The sequence below is a fragment of the Melospiza georgiana genome, chromosome 3 (genome assembly GCF_028018845.1).
Source record: "Melospiza georgiana isolate bMelGeo1 chromosome 3, bMelGeo1.pri, whole genome shotgun sequence".
NCBI classification, from domain to species: Eukaryota; Metazoa; Chordata; class Aves; order Passeriformes; family Passerellidae; genus Melospiza; species Melospiza georgiana.
In genome coordinates, this window is record NC_080432.1 from 101,371,530 (window position 1) to 101,395,279 (window position 23,750).

Consider the following 23,750-nt stretch of genomic DNA (forward strand, 5'->3'; position numbering starts at 1 on the left):
GGAGCAATGACATATGAAATAGACATAAGACAATGAAATTTGCGCACATATAAAGTCAAAGTCAGCCCCATTCTTTCAAAATCAAATACTAGGTATGTTGGCTGCATGTGAAAAATTTCACAGTTATTTATACCTGACCAATGCCATTTAAGACCTAATTCTGTTCCCAGTGGTGTTTCCAGCAATTTTGCAAAGGACTTTTTTTGGTAAAGAGAGGTAAAAGGAGAATGATAGGACACTTAAATACTAAATATTAGAGTTAATTTTATTTCTATTAAAACTGATAATCTCTTTAAAAACACTTGAGATTCAACCAGTGCAAGGTATAAAAAAAAGTTACAGGTGTTTTGGAGTTTCTTGTCTAAAGGAATGTATAACCTTTGAGATCATTATTTATAATGCTTTTAATGTCAGAAGTACTTTTGTTCTTTCTTATGGGATTATTGCTGGTCACCTTCCTGAGATTTGAAAGACCATGAAAGATAAGCACCGTAACTATTCCTCTAAAGTATCATATCACAAATTAATAATTTGGTCCTTTTCTAAATGGATCTCTCCCCACAATTACACTAAAACACAGTGATGGGTCACAAATTCCAGGGGGTCCAACTGGTCCTGGCCTTCCTGGAGTGCCACGATCTCCATCTTTACCAGGCTGCCCACGCTCTCCAGGACGGCCTTCCTTACTCATCCCTGGTGGACCTTCAGGACCTGACAAACACACATGCAATAAATAAATAAATAAATAAATGCATTACTATTAAAATGAAAAAGAACAAGTATGAATTCACAACACCCCTGCTCTTTGGTAAAGTATGCAGATAAAGAAAACTTTTTTTTTTCCTGCAAAAGACACTTCTTGTTACAAACTGCTTATATGTTTATATAAATGGCATGACATCTTATAAAGATTTTTTTAAATCACAGGAAAAACATTTTAAATAAAGATAGCTTTTAAGGGAGAATATGAAAATCTGCTTTAGTACACTATTCTACTTTATCATATTATCTGGTACCACCATGGCAAGAATCAGTCCCTCTATTTCTATTTGTTTCTCTGCCTTTGGATGGGGCCCTAATATATCTTCTAAATGCCCAACTTTACATTTCGTATGCATATACTAATGTTATGAAAAATGTTTTCCCTCATTAAGCAATCCTTAAAAGTCACATGATCATATCAGGGCTCAGTTTTCAGATATGGCTGACTTCAGGATCCATCTATCATGAAACAGCAGTCTCAGATATCAATCTCCTACAGGACCTGTCTTATATTAAATAATTATTATATGGCAATTTATGAGGTGCAAGTGATGCAAGTGACAGGCATTACCCTAAAATATATTTGGTAAGTAAAATGTGTACAAAGTAGGCAAGTTTTCCCAAATTACATCAACATTTTTTCTAAACCACACTTCAAAGAGTTATTAGCATGCACTGAATCTGCACATCTGAACCATCCCTCACCTGGAGGTCCTGGGGGGCCTTGGATCCCAGGAAAACCAACTCCTTGGTTGCCTTTTGCACCATTCTTCCCTGGCAGTCCTGTGAATTACCAAACACATGCATATCTTTGCACATCATTTTCATCCAATGAAGTCAGAAATCAGCACTTGATAATATTTATTGAATTAAATATGTAATATTTCAAAATCAAATAATGGGACACAAAACAACCCTTTTTTTGTAACCTGCACAGTGTGACTGAGTTCTAAATTATGCTAATTTCTACTGAATTTAGAGTTGATGCAGCAACAGTTAAGCAGACAGCCACTATCAGCTGAGGGAATAGATGATAAGTAATGAAGCAATTTGCTGTCATCACCTTCCTATCAGCAAAGTTTTTAATATGTTGTATAAAGGAGGTGAAAGTTTTTCATCATAATCCCTGTGGAATACAGAATATATAGAAAATGTTCCACAACACACACAGCAGAATTAAATCTCTACCAGAGAAGTATTGTGAAAGTCAAAATATGAGCTCTCTTACACTTGTAAAACCCAGTAAATTCAGCTTCTTCATAGATACATTATCTGTTTTTCCAACATTTATGGAATGACCAGAACTGCTAGTGTCAGCTCCAGAGGAAAACTGCATATTCTCCTGTTGGAGATTACATTACAAAAGTACTACAGGCAAATCAGCATTACATACAAAATTAATTTGGTGTGCCAGGTCACAGCTAGTAAGTCACAAAAAAAGTAAATATTTATCAACCATTTGTGTTTACCATTGGCACATTATTAGCTAGCTGTTATTTCATACAGTTTTCCTGATTATTTTGATGCTACCAGTTACCAAATTATGGACTCCATCCAGTCCCTTGCTCTAGTTCCAGACTATATATGCATACTTAATATAAAATCTGCAAATAAATCACAGGAATCAATTGGAATGCTTGGACAGCTGAGTTATCTGAAAGCATAAACCTTAGCCTAAAAAGAAACAATGAATGCTTATAAAGAAAGGAGCAAAAATTCTTTTGAGATAAAGAGAGCAAAAGGACAAAAAGTCAGAAAATCAAAGGAATATAAATACAAAAGTTGTTGGATGTCAAAAACCAGCACAGCTAGTAAGTAGCCACTGAATACTGTTTCTTAAAAAAGCAGAAATGAACAAGTTTGGAAGAAAAGAAATCAGAAGACATGGAAATACCTTGAAATCCATGTATATGCCTATTTGAGCTAAAAAAATAATCAAAATGCAGGTAGAAACATTTACATGAGACTAAGAACTCTCTAAAAAGGTCAGAACAGAGCTTATAGTACACCACAGTAGAACTGAACAATAACTACCCGGCTTTGTTCTTGTATTCTCTCTCCTGTCACGCATTCCCTGAAGGTGGTGAAACATCCACACACTGCTCCATAGTCACAATTCCTTTCAGCCAAGCAATCCCAGCTATTCTCTTACTCCACCCTGCATTAATCCTATCCAAAGCTAGAAGCAGAAACCCAAGATATAAAGGCCTTTAGCGCCGTGCCACACAGACACTGTACCTCTTGTCCCACGAGCCCCAGGGCGACCCGGCATGCCCATCAGCCCTGGAACGCCGTCACTCCCTGGCAAGCCAGGAAACCCTCGGGGGCCTTCAGGGCCTCTGGGACCTGGTGGGCCTGGAAGTCCTGGGGGAGCACTTTGGGACTGACAATGGTTACAGTTTTGTAGTCTTCCACTCTGGAGAATGGCAGGCAACTGGGCTGGGAGAATTCAAACAAAAAAATCGCTTAACGTGTTGCAACAATAGAAGTATTGCCCCCAGCCACCAATACAAAATCAGTTCCCTCTCTTAAGAGAATATAATACTTTTAGGAAATAAGATGGTAAAGTATGGAGCCTGTGATGTGGAAATATAGTTCTACACATATAGGAAAACAACGAATAAATTGGCAATATGGAACTTGCTTTCAAAAAAGCATTTCTGTAATTATCAGGAAACTTCTTTAGCACTTCAAACAAGGAAACAACAGTAAAGAAGCTTTCCAACTTACTTCTCAGTACATCTGAACACACCTGTCGAACAAACTCTTCTGAAAATTCCCGTGCCTGAATTGAACAGAGAACAGAGCATGCAATTCTTTCCGGTTTTTAAGGTACCCAAAATGAAAAGTCTATATGTCTAAATGTCCTATACATACAGGTTTTCCATCTGATCCAGGTGGTCCTGGGGGTCCTCTATCTCCTGGCTGACCTCTGAGGCCAGGAGGTCCAATCAAACCCTGGACACCAGATTCTCCTTTTTGTCCACTGATGCCTCGAATGCCTGGATCTCCTTTCTCACCTTTCTGGATTGAAAAACCAATGAAAAGCCAATTATATGTTCACAGATCATTTGGAAGATAGGTAGCACCAAACAAACATCTTCTAAGAACTCTTTATTGAAGATCTTCATAAAATTAATGTGATGCCAATGAAAATTAACTTGATATTGATGAGATCTATTTTGCTAAATGCATTGAAGTTTTCAGATTCCTTAGCAGCTGTTTCAGATAAAATTACCAAAGACAATTAGAAATTAATTGCCTTGACTTAACTTTCAAGATCCATTTTACTATTCATTATTAACATGGAAGGAAGGATTTTATTCACTTTTTCCACAGAATCAGAAGATTTTTTTATAGTATGTTAAAATTCTTAGAAGGCCAGAAAAACTGGATGTGAAATTCTGGCACCACTGAAGTTCCTGGAAAATTAAAGCCTTTTACCTTGTATCTTCAGTGTATAAGACAAAGGAAAAAATAATTTTATTTCAGTTAGGGATTTTTTTTTCCTTCTTTTTTTCCATCTGATTTATAGTAACTGTAGTCTTTTTTGCTTCACTGGAAAAGGTAAAAAAAATGCTGAAAAATATTTTGATATATCTTCACCAAAGCAATGGTTCCATTTATGGAATTACCTACTGCAATAGTTCATGTGGAACACTTTCCCTGTTATGGAGCCAACAATACACCAGTATGTGCCCAAGATTAAAGTCAGTATACTACACTTGCTCCCTTATGAGTTTTTTCCTCCCTTGTTTGCTTCTGCATAACATTATCAGTTGCTGAAAAATTTTCTTTCTCCACTTCCAACTATTTTAGATGGAACTGTGAGAACAGGACTATTATATATCACAAACTTATTGAAGCAAATAATAGAATTTTAATATGCTCATGCATATGGTCTCAATAGACTTCCACTGAATTTTAAATTATGGTATTTATATTACTTTGTAAAATCTCCTATATTACTTATCAAGATTCTTCACATCAGAAAAGTTCAAAACTTCCTGTCTTGGTCTATATTAGTAACAATGCCCAGGATTCTCTACATGAATTACTACAGGGTAACAAGCTTTAAATTCAGTGCCAGATTACCCAGTTTTATGAGCTAGGCTGTAAAATCAGACAGGTACTTCATGCTCTTAAGGAAACAGAGAGACGAGACAAAGTGTGACAGATGCCAGTCAAGTGCCTAAGAGTACTGCTGGAAGGGTGGCCAGTTCAGGGGCATGACCTGAACAGCAGCCCATACCTTCAAAAGTCATTCATTAATTCAGATACAACTTCTTCCAAAGCTGTAGTTGTAATTTATTTTCTTGATATTGTCATCTTGAATGTTGTAGTCACAGAGAAGGGATCCTCTTAGCTACCTCATGTAGATTTGTACTTGCTCATTTCTAATACATAATTGCAGAGGTGTTTTTTTCATTTAAACAGTCAGCAAGGATCAGAGATAAGCACATGGTGCTTATGTAGCTACCTATGGCTATACTAGAAAAAGTATGTGCTGAAGTCTGAAATCATCTTGGGTTTATAGCTAGAAGAGGTTTTGTTTTGGTTCTATTTAAATTTTAATTCCTCTTACCCCTGTGGACTATATTTGCTTAAAAGACTTGCAAGCTGAGCTATCTGAACTAAATATCAGAGGGGCTAGAAGGCATTAAGAACCAGAGAACACTGGGGAAATAGCATCTACTGTAGAACAACATTAGAGGCAAGAAGCCAGCATAAAAACACCAGGAGAAAATGTTGGAAGCATCAGCAGAATTGCCTGAAGAACTTGCCAAGAAACAACTGAAACTGTAGAGGGAAAATCTTCCACAGTATATCTTGGTGTTTTAATGCTCAGCCACATCCATGTGAGGCCTTGTTTGCTGACCCTTGCTTTTGGCAAAGAAAAGCAAAGAAAGGAAAACAGCTCAGCGAGTGCTGAGACTTACAGGCTGAAGAAACTTATTAGAAATCAGAGTCTAACAAAAAACATATTTTAGAGAAATGGAAAATAAAACTAGTTTTGTAGGTTTGATAAGTAAACACAATGACATCATTACAGCTTAATACATATTACGATATTATTTAAATTATTTCCAGTAGAAATATTTTACACTTAAGGAGACTAATTCAATAGCATACAAAGAATCTTTTACCACTTTTGACAATAATTTAGTAAAACACCTATAAGCTAAACTGCAACTGAAGAATTTCCAACAGAAGCATATGAAACAACTTATACGTTAAAATGGATAAAAAAATTTAATTATCAGAATGAAACTTCCAGCTAATGTATCCAGCTATTGATATGCAACAATGCTTTAAGGAAAAAGGTTGAACAAACAATATCTAAATAAATCTGAAGAAGAATTTGATTAATGGGAAAGTGTATACTCTGATTTTACAAAATATTGAAATAAATAAATAATAGCCAACAAAATTATTACTTTAAATACCAATTTTTAAACAACATGCAACACAATGATTCTTTGTCTTTAGTTATTTTCTTTGGTTATTTCCTCTATTCAACCAATCCCTTCTTTTTTTTGTTGGTTGGTTTCTTGGCTTTTCAATTCTCTTAAAGTATATGTTTGGATTTAATAACTTTTAATGAAATGTATATCTCATTCTGTCTCTTTATAACTAATACTTCTTTGATATTTTTCAATTTCTCCCCTGTTGCTTATAGACATGTGAGTACAGATGACTAAACACACATTTTACAGATCACGTAATTTGCAGAAACAAATGGAGTCATTTTGTAATGCTATATTTATCATTGCAAAAATACGTACCTCTCCTCGCTCTCCACTCAATCCTTCTACTCCCTTTAAAAATAAGATGAAAAAGAAATTTAAAATGTATGTTGAGCCAAATTACTTGGAATAAAAAATTAATATTTTTTGTTCTTTGTTTTCAGTAACCAATCACAAATGGTAATTTTTAAAGATTCTCTGATTGCTACAGTACAAAAAACAAAGCTATATATAATGATAAAAAAATTATATCAGGGTGAATGAACACTTCAGTATTACCTTTAATATCATGTACCTAGAGCATAAGTTGGGAATATATCACACCTATTATAAACACATAAACATAATATAGATTTAAGAGAAAAAATCTTATTCGCTATACAAAAGAAATAGCATGTGTCCTAGCAGAAGTCAACTCCTGATTCAAACTGTTTAATACCATCTTACTAGGCAGGAATTCATTTCAGAGCCTTAGAAATACAGACTCTAAGGTAAGGCAGATTTTGCATGCTATCAAATTATTTTGGTGTCATTGCTGCCAAGTGATTCAATGGTGTTACTGACCATTACGCCCCACGGCAAGATGGCAGTTCACTTTTCTGATTCACTCTTATGGACAAGGAAATCTGTAGGGTGTCTTGAAGTCTTGAGAATTCTTGGAAAGATCTTTTGCTGTCTACTAAATGACTGATTTTTTCTGTTCCTGACCAAGCCAGATAAGCATGGGAAACAATTGTAGACTTAGTCTGTATTATTTTTTCAGCTTTCTCCAAAAAAAAGAAAGCAAGCAAACAGCAATTCAGTTGCATCATTCTATCTGGAAAAAAATAAGTTTTCTTTCACTATCACTTTGTTTTCCCTTATGACTAAAATAATAAAGATATTAAAAATTTGCCCATTATTTGCAAAAAAAAAACAAAAAACAAGAAAGTTTAAATTGTAAAATGTCGATCTAGGAAATTATATTTGGCTAAGTCAATGACCTATCTTTTAGTTTAAACTATTTCTTTATTAAAAAATGTGGTCAGGTTATACAATGAACTATTTTCAACCTACATATCTCTGAGAGTGTTAACTAACATGCAGTCTAGATTCCCTGCCCAGAATCTCCAGGAAGTGGGTCCATCTGGCTAGACAGGCAGCTGTATCAATATTGTAATTCTGAAAAAAGCAACCGTGGCTTCCTTCCAAGTCTAGTTTTAGATATGTACCTCTGAAAAATACTTCTCTGTTCAGACATGACATAGATTATGCAGCTAACAAGTATTTATAAATACTAACAGCTATTTTCTGCAGAATAACAAGATCGCCAACTATGACACAATCAGAATACACTGGCCTAGAGTTAAAGAGAAACAACTGGATCTCACTGATTTACAGCTGAAACAGGAAACATCTGTAATTTATGAGCACAGAAGATGTCAATTATGACTCCCAGTATAGTCTAGGAGGTAATGAACTGCATGAAAGTGTAGCATAGTGCATGAAAATCTTAACATCTCAACTATCACTCTTATAACCTTTACACAAAAGCCACTATTTGCTGTGATCTGCATTTTATATTACTTGTAACTATTTTATAAAAATATTTGATAATTAAGGCTTTACTACAATAATAAAAGAAATGCACTTATGGTCTGTTTCTCAAAGTATCACAGAACACGGAAACATGTAGGTTGGAAGTGACCTCCTTGGATTCAACTTCCTTTGCAGAGCAGATGCTGCTTGATCAATTCAACAGGTTGTTCAGACAGGTTTTGCCACAATATCTATGAACAACCTGCTCCAGTGTTTGACCACCCTCAAAGCAAAATGTTTTTCCTGGATATCAAGTTCCTGTGTTCCAATTCGTGTGCATTTCCTCTCTTCCCTTAAGCATGCACAGCTGAGAGAAGTGTTGCTCCATCTTCTCTGCATGTTATAGTTGTTATTTTAAAAATACTATGAGTGTTTAAGAGGCAACTATAACTATGTTATCATGTTACACATAAATATATTTCATCTCATGCAAAGGCCTATATGTGTTGATGGAAGAAGTGTTAAGAAACAAATATGAATCATGGCCTCAAGCTAGGATCACTATGGCTCTCTTGAAGTAGGATCACTGTTTTATCAGTACCTGTAAGCCTGGATTTCCTTGTCTTCCTTTTTCTCCTTTCAGTCCCTTCAGAAAAGAAGCACATTTTATAAAATATAGATTTATCTGGCACATGTTATTAAATTATCAAAAAAATAACACAAGGAGCTAAATACTAAAACCTATTCTAAACCAGGACAAATCAACCTGAAAAGTTACTCTTCAAAGAGATCAGAGCAGAAACCATGAAGAACAAAATTTCTACCCTGAACACAGAGGAACAAAGCCAGGATCCAAGCAATGACAGAATTATTTTCTTTTTCTTGCAGGTATTTCCACGATTTTAGATAGCAAAGAGGTAAATCCCACATGCTAATAGTAAAGTAGGTAGGCAGAGGCCAGGTGGAGTTACTTTGCGTTTCTGTGTTCTGTTCTGCAGGCAGGGACAGAATGCATTCTGTGACAGGGATATTCCTCCTCTGGGGCAGCAGCACAACCTGCACCCTGTGCCTGCACCATTGCTGGGAGCACACAGCTCTGCACCAAATGCCAACAGCCTGCTCAGGCCCCCAGAAATGCAGAAGATTTCCTTGAGGGAGAGTTGCTGCTGCTATTCAAGTTAACCTTCTGTGGAGTTTAATCTTAAAAAAAGCCCTGCCTAAATTAATACCTAAGACTTGTATAAATAGCAATGCCAGATGATTTCGTTAGAAACAAAGTTGATATACCTGGATACCAGTGTCACCTTGGTTTCCTTTCTCCCCCTGTAAAAATTAAAAGAAATGTCTCCATTTAAACATGAGTCACCTCTAAAACATGTAGTCTGTGCTTTAATTCAACACAGTAATTACAAAAGAAACAGCTATCTCTTTCTTATACTGAAAGAAAGCAAATCACTTTATCCTCATGTACACAAAAAAGTCCAGAAAACTATACTAAGAAAAGACTTCGTCATTAAAACAACATCAAAAAGAAAGTGGATGCTCACATACCAAGCAAAAAGTTAAAAGATACAACATAATGAGGTGGCAAGTCTAGCAGGATTTTATCAACTCAGTGTATGGAGTGGAGAGGATGTAGGAAAAGAGGCAATGTTTCTTATGGGTTAAATTTTAGCTGAATGCACCACTGCAAGCATAAGTTACGCAAAACAAGAAAGTATTTTTTCACCACAAACACCTCTATATTTAAATTAAAGCAAAATATTTAAGGACTAAGCTCCTTTTTGACTCACTTTTTTGCCTCAAAATGTTTAAAGTTAATAATAATGAGGGGATTGGCAATCAGATGGTGTAAATGGTGCTTAGAAGTCAGGTATGGAGTTTTATCAACTTGTCTGAAGACCACCTAATTGACACTGGAGAGAAACAGGCAGTGTATGAAAACTATTCACTCTAATTAACAACAGAGGTATAAAATATATACACTGAAAATGTGGCCATCTCTCTTCATTAATTGAAAAGGAAACTTAAAGTTATGGGAGATGGCTCTTACTCTAACTCTGACATCTTGTGTCTAAATAGACATAAATCAAAATGCTGAACCATGAACATAGCAGCTCATGGAACAAAAGACAGATCTGTTGGGGGGGTGTGCAAAACTGCATTTAATAAAAAAATAATTAGAATGGAGATTCTGGGGTCTGTTTTCTCAGCTTTCTTGTAAGAGCCAACATTTTGTCTGTTTGGTTGGTTTGGTGGTTTTTTGGGTTTTTTTTTTTGGGGGGGTGGGGAGGGAGGACAGTGAAAAATAAAAGAATATTTAGTTAAATGTGAACAGTAGTGAAGAGGAGACTTTTGCCATGGCAAATATTTACCTGATTGAAAATCCCAGAACATAAAAGACATTTATGCCACCTGTAGTATTTTGTTGCATTGTACTTGACAGTTAAATATTCTGTTGTTTCAAGTTTTGAAATCATCTATAGCTGAAAGTTTTCACTTTTACTTCCAGATGCCCAAACTGTGCTTTTCTTCCTGAATAATTCCAGTATGTCATTGGACTTGTAACTCCAGCTAACTTGCATCTTCATATAAAATAAATGACCTTTTCAAAGGCTTCTTCAGTTTAAAATTTAGAGAAGTTCCATAAATTTTAACAAAATCATCTTTCATAAAACATTGTCTTAGTACATGTGCCTTACATAACCCTGATATATTGAATTGAATATATAGTGATAATGAAACTAATTAAATTATTGTTATGACCCTGAATCCATCCTCTAGTCAATGTAAGGCATGTCCATATATGTGTCTACTGACATGAGAAGTACTCCAGTACATGTAACACGTGTATATGAGGCTGGCATATCTGACACTGGACATACAAGAAACGTGTGCCTTCTGGAGCAGAAGATGAACTCTCTTGGAATACTTCTGCATGGGGTTTTCATAAAACTTGAATCGTAACACCACCCTTCTATCTTACTGTCTCTTTACCCTTCAACCATTCTCTCCTTATGGAAGTCAAATGCCTGATTTAATTCTATTTCTCTAATGCCCTAATGGGTCTGGCCGAGCAGGAGTTCATTTTGTCCATAGCATCCCTCATGGTGCTGTGCTGTGCAATGGTGGCTAGAAAGGTGTTGATAACACACCAATGCTTTGGGTATTGCTGAGCAGAGCTCCCTGCAACATCAAGGCTCTCTCTCCAAATCCCTGCCTTTTCCTGCAAGCTAGGGCCAGGCAAGATCTCAGGTGGAGACACAAATTCAGGCTAGGTGGAGAAGGGATTGAGAGCAGCGCTGCAGAGAAGGACTTGTTCATGTTGATAGATTAGAAACTTAACATGACCTGGCAATGTGCACTTCCAGCCCAGAAAGCCAACTGCATCCTGGGCTGCATCAAAAGCAGTGTGGCCAGCAGGGCAAGGGATGCAATTCTCCCCCTCCACTCCACTCTCCTGAGACTCCACCTGTGTCCAGCTCCAGGGCCCTCAACATAAGAAGGACATGGATCTGGTGGACCAAGTCCAGCAGAGGGCCATGAAGATGATTAGACAACTGGAGCACCTCTCTCATGAAGACAGACTGAGAGATCTGGGTTTGCTCAGCCCAGAGAAGAGAAGGCTCTGGAGAGACCTTAGAGCAGCCTTCAAGCACCTAAAAGGGGCTTAGGAGAGAGCTGGAGAGGTACTTTCCACAAGGGGCTGTAATGATAGGACAAGAGGGAATGGCTTCAAACTGGAACTAGGTTTATTAGGATAAAATTCCTTATTTTGAAGGTGGTGAGGCACTGAGATAGGCTGCTCAGAGAAGGTGTGGATACCTCCTCCCTACAGGTGTTCAAGGCCAGGGTGGATGGGGCTTTGAGCCACCTCATCTAGTGGAAGGAAGTGCCCCTGCCCATGACATGGGGATTGGAACTAGATTATCTTTGAGACACCACCATTCTATGGTTCTATGACATAGCCAGGGCAGATGAAACTAAGGGATATTCTTATTCCCTAAACTGAAAGGGATATTCCATACCATAAGATGTCTGCTCAGCAATAAAAGCTAAAGGAAAGGAGAGAAAGTTTCATTATTGTGACATTTGTCTTCCAAACTGAAGCGTACTGAAGTCCTGCTTGCCGGGAATGTGTGGGACAACACATACTGACAGGAAGCAGAAAATAAATATTCTGTTTTACTTTGCTTCCACACATGGCCTTTCCTTTTGCTTTATTAAACTGCCTTTATATTGACCCATGAGCTTTCTCCTATCTTATTTTCTTGATTTTTTTCCCTGTCCTGCTTAAGAGGGGAGTGATGGAGCAGCTTGGTGGGCACCTGGCATTCATCCACTGTCAACTCACCACAAATGCCTTCACATTGAGGGCTTTATCCTTCAGAAAAAAATTTTCAGGATGGACATATTACTGTTTTAAATGTGTCCAACTGTTATCTAATAATAATGATATATTTAGAGAAAGGATTTTCTAAAATAATGATCACTTATAAGAAAAGTACTTCCAAAAAAAGATGCAATTAATGTAAAACTGGTAAAAAATACTTACCTTTAATCCCTGGGTACCAGGAATGCCTGGGTATCCTGGTTCACCTGGAGCCCCTGGAACTCCTAGATCTCCCTGAGTAATACAATAGCTTTGTGTCAGTGATGTGCTGTGTGTAAAAACACACACTGCATGTTTCTCAAGGCCACATGATACACTTTGGCTATGATATTTTGAAATTTTACAGCTGAAGATGATTCAAGTGTCTGAAGGAGTTTTGAAGGGATAGTGAATATAGAGAAGCCACATTCAGTATCTATTTTTATTCTCTTTTAATACAGTTGATGTTTCAAAATTACACAAAAAAAACTACCTCAAGTAACAACGCTTGCAGGTTTGAACTTTATGAGTATCTGATTTTCACAGCTTAAAATCTAGTACAAAATTAGTAAGAGTAAGTCATCAAAGGGATTCTGATGCAATTAGATGTTAACTAATATCTTACTGTGAAACCAACTGTCTTTTAATTAACATGGGGAAATAAGGGAAAATTAGTACATCAAGAAGAAGTAAATTAATCCCTTCTTTAACTAGAACACTGCCAGAATCATATTTACCTTGGCTCCTGATGATCCTGGTTTCCCCTGGATTCCCGGTTCGCCTTTATCACCCTAAATAACAATGTGGGGGATACATCATTATTATGTTTTGTCACATGTGGTATGTCTAGCAAACATGAACAGACACTGCTGAGAAACTGACTCTTAAAATGGGCCCAGGTAGTGACTGAAAGGCTGAAGGTCTTCTCCATTACAAGAAGCCTGAAGGTTTAACTTTCTCTCAGGAAAGATGAGATACTGATGATAAAATCTGATCTGCCAGCTTCTGCACACCTGTCCCATCTCCACCTGCCTCATTTGCCTCACACAGTCACACCAAGGTTGTGTGTATGGACCTCACATTTCCATCATCTTATTTAATTGTCTAAGTCAAAATACTTATTTATGTTCTGGCTTTTATCACAGCCTATGGAATTAGACATATATTCAGCAAGAGGATTTGCATTAATCTAAGAATTACTGACTACATCATGATGGACTTCTGTAAGAATGAGCTTATTAAGAGCAATTCTCTAAGAAACAGCTTATATTCTAAGTGAGATAAATATACAGAATAAAAGCATTTTTCACAGAAAAAAAATGCAACTAATTAATTTTTAGTTGTATCAAGGATATTCAAGCTTATTGACCATAGAAAACATTAATACTTAAAAAAATGATACTGTCAGTATACAATCATAAATAAATGCATATGCACTTTTGGATTTAGATTAATATATGGGGGAAAGGGATCTAAATGTAAATGCTAAGTTAGGGAAATGGATTCTGTATTCCTAAATATTCTCTAGGACATACAATTCAATACTTACTTACAATTTAATTCAAAACTCATTTTGGATTAAATAAAGAAGTTACACTAACCAATCTGAATTTGTGGTATTTATTTTAGCTTTTGAGAACATTGGTAAAATTAGCTCTTGCTGTAGCTGCAGTGCAATCAATAAAGTTACATCTGAAATAAGTTTGGCTCCTTGGGTGGAAGAAACAGCACGTCACATTATTGAACACAATTAAAATATAAATAAATGTAACATGGGAAAGTTCAGATGTATATAGAGAATTATCTGGTTTCCAGCATTGCAGAATATTTTCCAGGACTGTAAAGCTGAAACAAAGTCTGACAATTTCCACAACTGCTAAAAACCTCACAGGATGACAGGCACCATTTACTCAGTTATATTAACCTCTCTTGAGCCTGAACTATCATAAAAGGTAACACAGGGAAAATCATACAGCTGCTCATCAATATTCAATACACAAAAAATGAGCTGCAAAATCTTGGCACTGCCCAGATCAAATCTGCATACAAAGCAGTCATTTATCAAGGACACAAGCAAATTAAGTCAAACACTTACCTTAGGCCCAGGAGCTCCAGGAAGACCAAGTGAACCTTCGGGTCCCATCAAACCCTATTTATTTATGAAAAAAAGAGAGATGTTTCTGTACTAAAACAGAGGAATAATGATCTTGGTATTGTGTTAGTAGTATCATTATTCTATTTCTTTAGTGAATTAAACAGTAAATGCAATGTCTTTTATCTTATTACTCTACAGGCTACAGTTTTGATACAGCACAGTGGATTATTTAGACCTTCTATGGTCTGAATGACCACAGTACACCTTCTAATGAAGGGCTACTGTGCAATAGAAAAAAATCATGCAGGAGAAATGAACAGGCTGTCATGGAATACTCATGAGAGAAAAATTCTTCAAGTCAAGACCCAGTCTGTAATGCATCCTTAGTCATAACTGAAAGTGACACAAAAGTTTCTTGTGCTCTGTTTAGGGTTTCCAAAATCAACAAAAGTATTTATGGCATTTCATAATTCTCTTTCTCCATTCTCTCTCACAATGGGTCAAGTTATGACAACCTTGAAGGGACTGTGTGTCCCTCTAAGGTTGTCATAACTTGACCCATTGTGCAAATTTTGTGGAGATTTATCAGGAGCAATTAACTTTTGGGGCCACACCTTTGTATCTTTTGCAAAATCTTCAGAGTTAAACTACTCATTCAAGAACTCAATAGCTTCTGCCATTTCAGATCATGACACTTCAGCACATGTACAAAGCCAAAACAACCTCTTGGACTCCACAAATGGAATCATGTTCATAACGGCATGCTCCCTACCTAAAATAAGAGCTAAAAAGTATTAAATCATCAAAGGGCTGACTTCCTTAATTTCTGTTTAAAGCTAGTCTCAAGTATACTTTAGAAAAGAAATCCTTCTTTGAAATCATACTTTCCAGGAAGGAATTCCCATTAATCACATTTTCCACATCTGGTGTTAACAATTCTTTATTTCACTACTTCATCTCACTTCACTTTTAGTCTAGAACTGCATGCATCAACAAAATCAATATATTATTATTGATATACTTGGACTTGCTTAAATATTGTTAAATATAATCTGCAATAAGAGCAGCATAAAATAAAGGCATAATGATACAAACAATTAAGGCTAGAAATCTAACTTATCAGAGATGAAATTTTATCAATTATTCCAACTGATAATATTTTCAAAATTCACTGTTATTACTGTTATTTAATCTTTGCTTTCATATAAATTAAAAAATTACCTTCTATTTAGTAATACATGTTAGGAACAATTCACTCCCACGACATTATCTCAGACTTCTTCCAAAAATCACGTGTAATCAAAATCAGATATAATTTCTCATACAAGTAACAATGCAGCTTTGCAAAAAAAAAATTAAACTTTATCTGTTTAAAACTAAACTAAAACTTAAAGGGTGTCTTTGTTTCCACAATAGAAGAGAAAATTCTGAATACCTAGAGCAAGAAGTAATTCTCTGTAGCCATTGTTTTCAGAATTTCATCAGTTTTCTGGTATTTCAACTGTGCTTTATTACTAACCAAAGATTAATACAAATTAACCACAGATTAACTCATGTTTCTTGCCTGCTTTATGATAAGAAAATACTGGCTACCAAAACTTTCCATCAATAAATACAGCAACTTATTCTTTAGGCCACAGACACTCTACCACCATACTAGATCATTTCTAGTGAAACCCACATCAGTCTTTGGGCTACAGAAGTGGCATATGCTCACCAAAAATGTTCCTCATTTGTTTTATCTTATACAAAGCAGAAATAATATAGGTACAGAATAGCTTCTATTTTTATTTTTTTTAAGTTAAATCAGCTATGTATCCACATTGACCAGCAAACACACACCAGAGAAGGCAAATGAGAAAATACATTTAGTATAATTAAAGGTCAAGAATACATCTGCATGAAAAGGAGAAATAAAGTCCATTTTTCCTGGTTTCCTTTCTTACACTTTCATTACTAGGCCATATTTGACTTGTTTTGTTTAAATAATTACATGGAAACTACTAAATGAAATCAGCACACTGCAAGAAGGAAACTTTCAGATGCAATATAGGAAAAGCTTATGAACATAATCTAAAAACTATAAAAAATTAGAGGAGAAGAGAATGTCCTGAACAAAAATGTACAAGAAGAACATAAAATATAGCATTGTTATCCTATTTTGCAGAGCTGACAGTATATGTCAGGTAAATTAATAAATTGCTGATGTTGGCAATGCAATAAGGATAGTGATTACTGAAGAAGAGCTTGTTACTGAAAAACTTTCCCAAGCTATTAATAGACCATCCACAAGCTTTCCATCTGTGTTTTCTGGAACAAACATATTCAGTGTGACTAATACAAGGAAAATCCCACTATCTTTCTGGTTTAAATTCCCTAATGCCATATAATATATTCACATATTCCATGCATCAATCTTCTACTTAATTTATCAGGTGACAAAAAAAATACATTAAATGAATTGACAGGAAGGAGAAATAAATTATTTTCAAGTGTATCATGAACCAGATGTTATTTATCTAAATAAAATTTGAAGAAAATATGGTAGGTGAGTTAAATAAATATGAGCACTTTGGAATCCCACAAGGCTTTATTGGAGTTGATGATATAGCCTTCCCTCTAGCATTTTGCTCAAATTTGCTCAGAAAGAAATGGAGAAAGAAATTCCAGTAACAGGCAATAAAAATAGTTAGGAGCCACAGGTGAGAGAACAAATGTTTATGTGTTAACTAAGAGTAGGGACATTTAAACTTCCAGGTCAGGCAGTGTTTCATCTGAATTTGTTCTGGACAACTGCAATAACTGATTGTCAATGAGATCTATTTTTTCCAGAGATCTTTAGAAGGTAGCTGGAAAAGTCCTCAAAGTTCATGAAAAGAAAATTAACCAGCGTACTCTATATAAAAAAGGTATTCTGACAGCTGTAATGTAGTGATTGTGCCTGTGGTAGTCAGGAAAGGAAGAGATGCTGTTTGGATACCAGGTAAGTATACTGTGTAGGAAATTCAAAATGTACTGGATGACAGAGTAGCCCAGAGATTTTAAAATTCCAAACTAATTACAGTTTCTGTCTCCAACAAAAACTGGGAAGGGAAGGGAAGGGAAGGGAAGGGAAGGGAAGGGAAGGGAAGGGAAGGGAAGGGAAGGGAAGGGAAGGGAAGGGAAGGGAAGGGAAGGGAAGGGAAGGGAAGGGAAGGGAAGGGAAGGGAAGGGAAGGGAAGGGAAGGGAAGGGATACCATGAGGAACACCCCAGCACACCAGTGTGTAAATGATGCTTAGGTTAGTAGCTACTTTCATACCCAGACGGCTGATTTGGCATGCAGTGACACATAATTACACAGGACTGCAATACCAAGGTGGTCAAACATACGTGTTGCTAACCTCCATCCAAACAAGGATTCTCTTCAGAACAGGGAATACTGCAGTGGGATGTAAGCCCAAGTAATTTTGGTTTCGGGTCTGACCATGCACACTCTAGAAGATGATAACCTTAGCTAGGATGTTAAAGAGATTCATCAAGAAAGACAGAGGATTAAAAGGTCCACATGGATATCCTTGGCATCCTCTTCCTTCAAGGTTCCTCTCATCCAATCAAGTGAGGCAGAACACACTGTAACACCCCTGCAGTCCCTGAAAGTAGGAAAGAATGGTCCCTGAAAAGATTATTCCTGTCATGCAAGGAAAAGTAGCTACTAAGATGGCCTTAATGTGACAGTACTCACGTCTGAGAAGCAAATATCAAGGCCCTTTTAGAGAACCACTGAGTATTCTGTATTTGTCCTTGTAAATATGTACTACTTCCACTTTTAACACTGCAAAGGGACACCAGAACCCCCTTTGTCTTCCAAAATGGATGAAATCCAGCCTGACTACTGTATGTCAAGAAGTTCACTGATGAAGACTTTCATAGGGAAAGACCTCAAAAAATGACAGGAGAGATCAATCGTGAGACAGGCAAGTTATTAAACTGAAAAATACAATCTTTTAACAACTATCAGAATCCAAGAACCTATAAAAACATAAACTCACCTCTTGTCAAAATATTCAGAAGCTTGAATTAATGGCAAAGGTAACAAAGAAACAACCGTTCACAGCTTTCAGTCAGAATTTCCATGCTGCAAATATGTCATTGAGCTAAAGACTTACATTTACCATAGACTTGTCTTCCAACCTGCAAATGCTAGTTTGCTCCTGTATTTACCATTGCATGTTTGTCTATGACAAGCATAGAATGGCAACACCACAGTTATTTGTTCATAATAACACAATTCTGAAACTTACAGTATCTCCTGGTGACCCTTTTGCTCCCGGTTGACCTGGCGGTCCAATTTCACCCTGTATTTTTTACATAAAGAGAAAAATTCTATGAGTAATGTATGTATACTTAACATTTTTTAATATATTCTTTAACTATGCAGATTTAATTAGTTAAGATTGTTTCTCAATGTATTAGGAAATTAGCATGGTTCCTTTTAAACTATTCATTCTTTCTGGAGTAGTTAAAGTAAAACCTAATAAGAGATTTTTAAATGTGCCATGAATTGTCTCCATTCTTTTGCAGCATGATTTGATGTTATAAAACCCCACTATGAAAACTCTTCTCTAAGCCTGAACCCTTAGTTTGGAATGGGTATATATAGTATAGGTTTTAACTGTGTTTTGAACAACTAATAGTACCTTTTGTCCTTTTGCTCCTTGATTTCCAGGAATTCCAGGAATTCCCTGAGAAGGAAAAAGAAAACCTTTTAAATATAGGGAATAATTTCACCAGAAATTTTTTAGCGTTTGCCTAAAAGATTTGGGTTCAAAATATGGGCAGGGACAAATAAAACAAAACAGAACAGAACAGAACAAAACAAACAACAACAAAAATATATATAAAAAAACAACAACAACAACAAAAGCCATAAACAAAAAAATCTCAAGAATAAAAAATCCCTCAAAGGACCAAAAACACATAGGAGAAAGAGCTTCAGCTGGAAACATTCAGACTACTGTAGAGGTACGGTGAAACACTAATGTTGAACTGTTCCCCACTGCTTTTGTTGCAGTAGCCCATGTCTACTGCTCAGTAGGCTCATATGCTCTTGCTTGCCCCAAGACCCTGACTGACACATGGAAAGGGACCCCTTTACATTATCCATAAGATTTCCCACATAAATTAAAGCAAAAGCCCTGGTCAACAGGACCATCAGCATCACAGATCATATTATCTAAAATACAGTGACTTTAAAGAGACAGATACAGTTTTCCTTTATGTACACTAGCTTCCACCTTCATAAATACTTGAAGATTTCTGCCATTTCCTCAGCATCATGCTCATTCAGCTCTACAGTATATTCTAACAGTGATAATTTAATTGAATGTGATTCAGGTTAAAACCTTTGTATATGCTTAATGCAGAAGTCTATATTCAGTTAGTCGATTTTTTCTCTCAAGCAAAAACTATTCATTCAAATTTTTTGGACAGACAATGTCCTACTTGTACCATAGCTAATCTGCAGCAAGAATTTGGCTTACAGGCTTTACATTTTAATCTAATATTAAAAATAACATGTTGCAGTGAAGACAAGACAACTGTTCTAGACACCACTGAAACAAATGTATTCTATGGGAAAACATAACATGAATGTAACAGCCATACCCTAATAGTTTCCATATGAATACATCTGTGCAAAAGATAGTCCCATTGTTTTGCAGTTTATACCCACTTTTAGTAAATAATGAACCCACAAAGTAGAAACAGTACATTGGTCAATGGCAAATGAGTTAACAATTACATCCTGAGCATTTTACAGACCATTAAAAATCTAATGTACCTATCATTAAAGGAAGAGATCAAATAATGCAATAAAAATAACTTCAAAATAATGCCTCATATTGAGACTTCCAATCACATTATGTTATGTAACTCTTCTTTCGTCAAAAAAAAGTCTTAGATCTTTTGCACAAATAAAGAGATGGGAAATAGGGCATGTTTTCCACCACATTTAGGAATATCCAGACCTATCGGTGAGTTCTGAATATAATTAATATAATTATAATATTTAATAATGTAGGGATTTTTTTGTGTAGCTGTAAAATATAAAACCAAATTATGAGTGTCTGTACCTGTAATATAAACCAGAATTTGATATATGCTAAAAACATCCCACTAGGCAGCAACCTTCTTATCCAGAATGTACCAGAGACTTCCAGTTACATTTCTGGGCAATTTAGAGGGCTCAGAGAAGACAGTTCCCCACACTTATCCAACCCAACAAATGATTTACCATGATATGGGCATGCCTAGAAGAAACACAATGTCCTGCTGAGCTGTGTTGATCTTTCTTGGTTAAAATAAATTGCTGGTACACAACATTTAATTTTATATCAGTGATAAAGAAAGATGAAACTCCAAGAACAATAACTGTAAAACTAAGTCATATTTCCTTTCTTTCCCCCCCTCCCTTTTTTTCCTTTTCTGACTGATTCTGCACTACTGAGGTATGTGGAAATTAGACACTTATGTCAGTGAGAGCTGGTCTAAACCCTTAAAATTCTCTCATGGTTCATTAACATTTACTCAGCTAAGAATGAATAAATCACTTATGCTGATGTGAGTGATTTTCAGAGTGCATGAGGTAGAGATTTTCAGTTACTCTCCACACGTAGACTGGCACAAAAGGAGAATGAAGGGGCTAATTTGATCATAAAGAATGAGTACTTCCCACGAGTTATTTTTTTGTGTAGCTTCTATGGTTAAGTAATTACAAGGACTGATTTCTGTAGGTTCAGCTCCAGAAAACCTAAAAATTTAAAACTGATTGTTTTGTGATTATCTGTCCCAATCTATTACTTCCATTTACATGGACAATCTCTGATTATGCCAATTAGAATTATTTGCACTTTCTCAGAAGATGAGGTTAAAAGGTAGTTTAGATATCAAGAGTTTCTTATCTAACTTCTAAATCAAAAGCCAAATTAAGCTTTGAAAATGCATCTTGTTCCCAAACAGATTTCATTCACAATACAAATCCTTAGAATGTGATCATCTTTTTTTTTTTTTTTTTTTAAGTTCCATAGACATTTTGAATAGGAAGTTATATTTAACAAGATGACATAACATTAAGCTGTCAAATAAACCTTACTTTAATTATCAAAAAATGCATTCTAACTTTAAAATATGAGCAAAGCAACTAGTTTTACTCTATTTGTAAGACAAAAAAAATATTTTTTGAAGAGTACATTGCAACTAAAATTATAACAAATGCCTGTGTTTAATCAAAACTTAATATGAAACACATTTATCATGCAATTTTTCTGCCACTAAGGGAAAAACAATGTTTGGAACTGCTACAAATGGGAAAACTGCCACCCACTGGGAGTAATAGAATCAATGCTGTGGAATAGTTCATGATTCACTGGCCTATAGAAAAATAAACCCTGCCTTTGGGGATGTTCTTTGCAAAGCTATCGAGCACATTTTGTTTATATAAAATATGAAAAGGAGTTGTAATTCTAAAGTTTCTTTTTTCTCACCTTTACAGAAAATGTATGTTAAATGGTTTGTATATATCACATATGCAGATACAATAGCAATAGAAAGTAGCATTACATTTCTAGCCAGAATATCTGAAAATCAAACAATCTACTGTCCTTGACTGATTTCTATCCTTGTGTGAGTTGGAGAATTTCTATACTTTGAATCGGTTAATGTGTTCCCCTTTTTTCTTTTACATCAAACTTCATGAAAGGTTTATTCAGTATTTCTTCATATTTAAAAATTAAATTAAGTGCAAGTACTGCCTCAGTTCTTTCAACATCATCAATCTGACTTCATCAATTACCTTCACTTCATTCCAATGCCTGCCTCCTTTTTTTTTGAAATTTTCCATTAAATGAGAAGTCTTCCCTTACCCCATAAATGCCTGTAATATTATTCATTATTTTAGCCTTTATCAGCAAGTGCAATAATCACATGAAATGTAAAGCCAGCAAGATAGTCTAGCAAATCTAATTCTCTGGTTTAAAGTCATGTTTATTCTAAACATTCTCAACTGCAGTTTTATCACACACAGCTGAGTTTGTGCCTAAAAACGAATGTCATTGTGTACCTGTCCGGCAGCTAACTTTTTGGAGATGGGGTAAGGACTGCTGTCCTTATTCTTTATTCAGCCTCTGTTACTTGTTTAATCTTTTATCTTCTACCCTGTCTTAACTATGAGTACCCAGAAGTCTGTCAGCTTTCTAAAGCCTGGTTAGGCCTGGGGAGGCTTTGCAGGGTAACCCCAGGACCTAAAGTGACACTTGAATGCCATGTAGATAATTGAAATACTCTCTAGTGTCACTGATGGTGCTGTGGGATAGCAGATCTACCCTTTGAAAAAGATGCCACTCTGCTCTAAAAGCTGTGCAGTGCCTGCCAGAGGCTGCAGCTGTCCTCACACACCTCCAATGGCTCTTGGTGGCCGTGCCCAGGCAGCCAAACCCCACACACCTCAGTATCTCCCTCTCACATTGCCAAACAAAGCTCATCTCAGTATGCAACCAAACCCCTGGATGCAGTCCTCCTCAGCTGCAGCCTGCACAGCTGGGACTTCAGAACACCCATTAATTTGTTTCTGTTGTGATGATGAACTTCAATTATGACAGTTATAAAATTTTGTATTAATATTCTATTTTATTCCAGTTTCAACAATTTAAATAAATCTTCCACTCTTTGATAATATCTGGCAGATAGAATGGATTTAACCGTAATAGAATGGAACTCTAAGAACTGAACTGTAAGAGGAAAATGTTTTCACAATCCCTGGAAAAATTTTCCTGTAGTTTGCATTAATCATGAGGTGTCTATTTTTGTTTTGGATTATATTAAACAGATGGACTTTCTTCCATGCAGCCCCACAAAAAAATCCTTTAAGGAAATTGCCTGGGGCCTCATATACAGTTTAACTAGATGTAAGCATTTTTACTTAAGACACAAGCTACACTTCTCAAATTATTTCCTGCTTTTTGCAGCTAGTACCAGGATTATTTGCATCTCCCTCATGGTTAATTTTATGCTTGCAAATAGCAGAAGAAACCACGCAGAAGACCTTTCTTAAGAACAAAACAAAACCTATTTTAGTCTTAAAAGGAGTACATATTAGGTAATTTTTATTCCTTATTTTCTGCTAATGCCTTTAATATTCCTCATTTCTTCAGTGCCTTGTAGGACAAGGTACCCTGTTATGGAAAGTAGGAAGTTCTAGGCTACAGGAAACATATCTATAA

The 23,750-nt window shown here is 35.9% G+C and overlaps 1 protein-coding gene across 2 annotated transcripts in view; it reads right to left on the reverse strand.

Moving 5' to 3' along the window:
- Positions 1-523: 523 nt before the first annotated feature.
- Positions 524-23,750, reverse strand: part of COL21A1 (collagen type XXI alpha 1 chain) — a 66,181-nt gene continuing 42,954 nt past the window's right edge. For both annotated transcript variants that reach the window (XM_058020834.1, XM_058020835.1), the window contains 13 exons: positions 19,173-19,217; positions 18,777-18,830; positions 14,495-14,548; positions 13,137-13,190; positions 12,583-12,654; positions 9,315-9,350; positions 8,629-8,673; positions 6,549-6,581; positions 3,640-3,786; positions 3,493-3,547; positions 3,001-3,201; positions 1,468-1,545; positions 524-711 (listed from right to left, as the gene is read on the reverse strand). In XM_058020834.1, coding sequence (XP_057876817.1) covers positions 524-711; positions 1,468-1,545; positions 3,001-3,201; positions 3,493-3,547; positions 3,640-3,786; positions 6,549-6,581; positions 8,629-8,673; positions 9,315-9,350; positions 12,583-12,654; positions 13,137-13,190; positions 14,495-14,548; positions 18,777-18,830; positions 19,173-19,217 — 1,062 coding nt within the window. The remainder of the gene's footprint in view (positions 712-1,467; positions 1,546-3,000; positions 3,202-3,492; positions 3,548-3,639; positions 3,787-6,548; positions 6,582-8,628; positions 8,674-9,314; positions 9,351-12,582; positions 12,655-13,136; positions 13,191-14,494; positions 14,549-18,776; positions 18,831-19,172; positions 19,218-23,750) is intronic.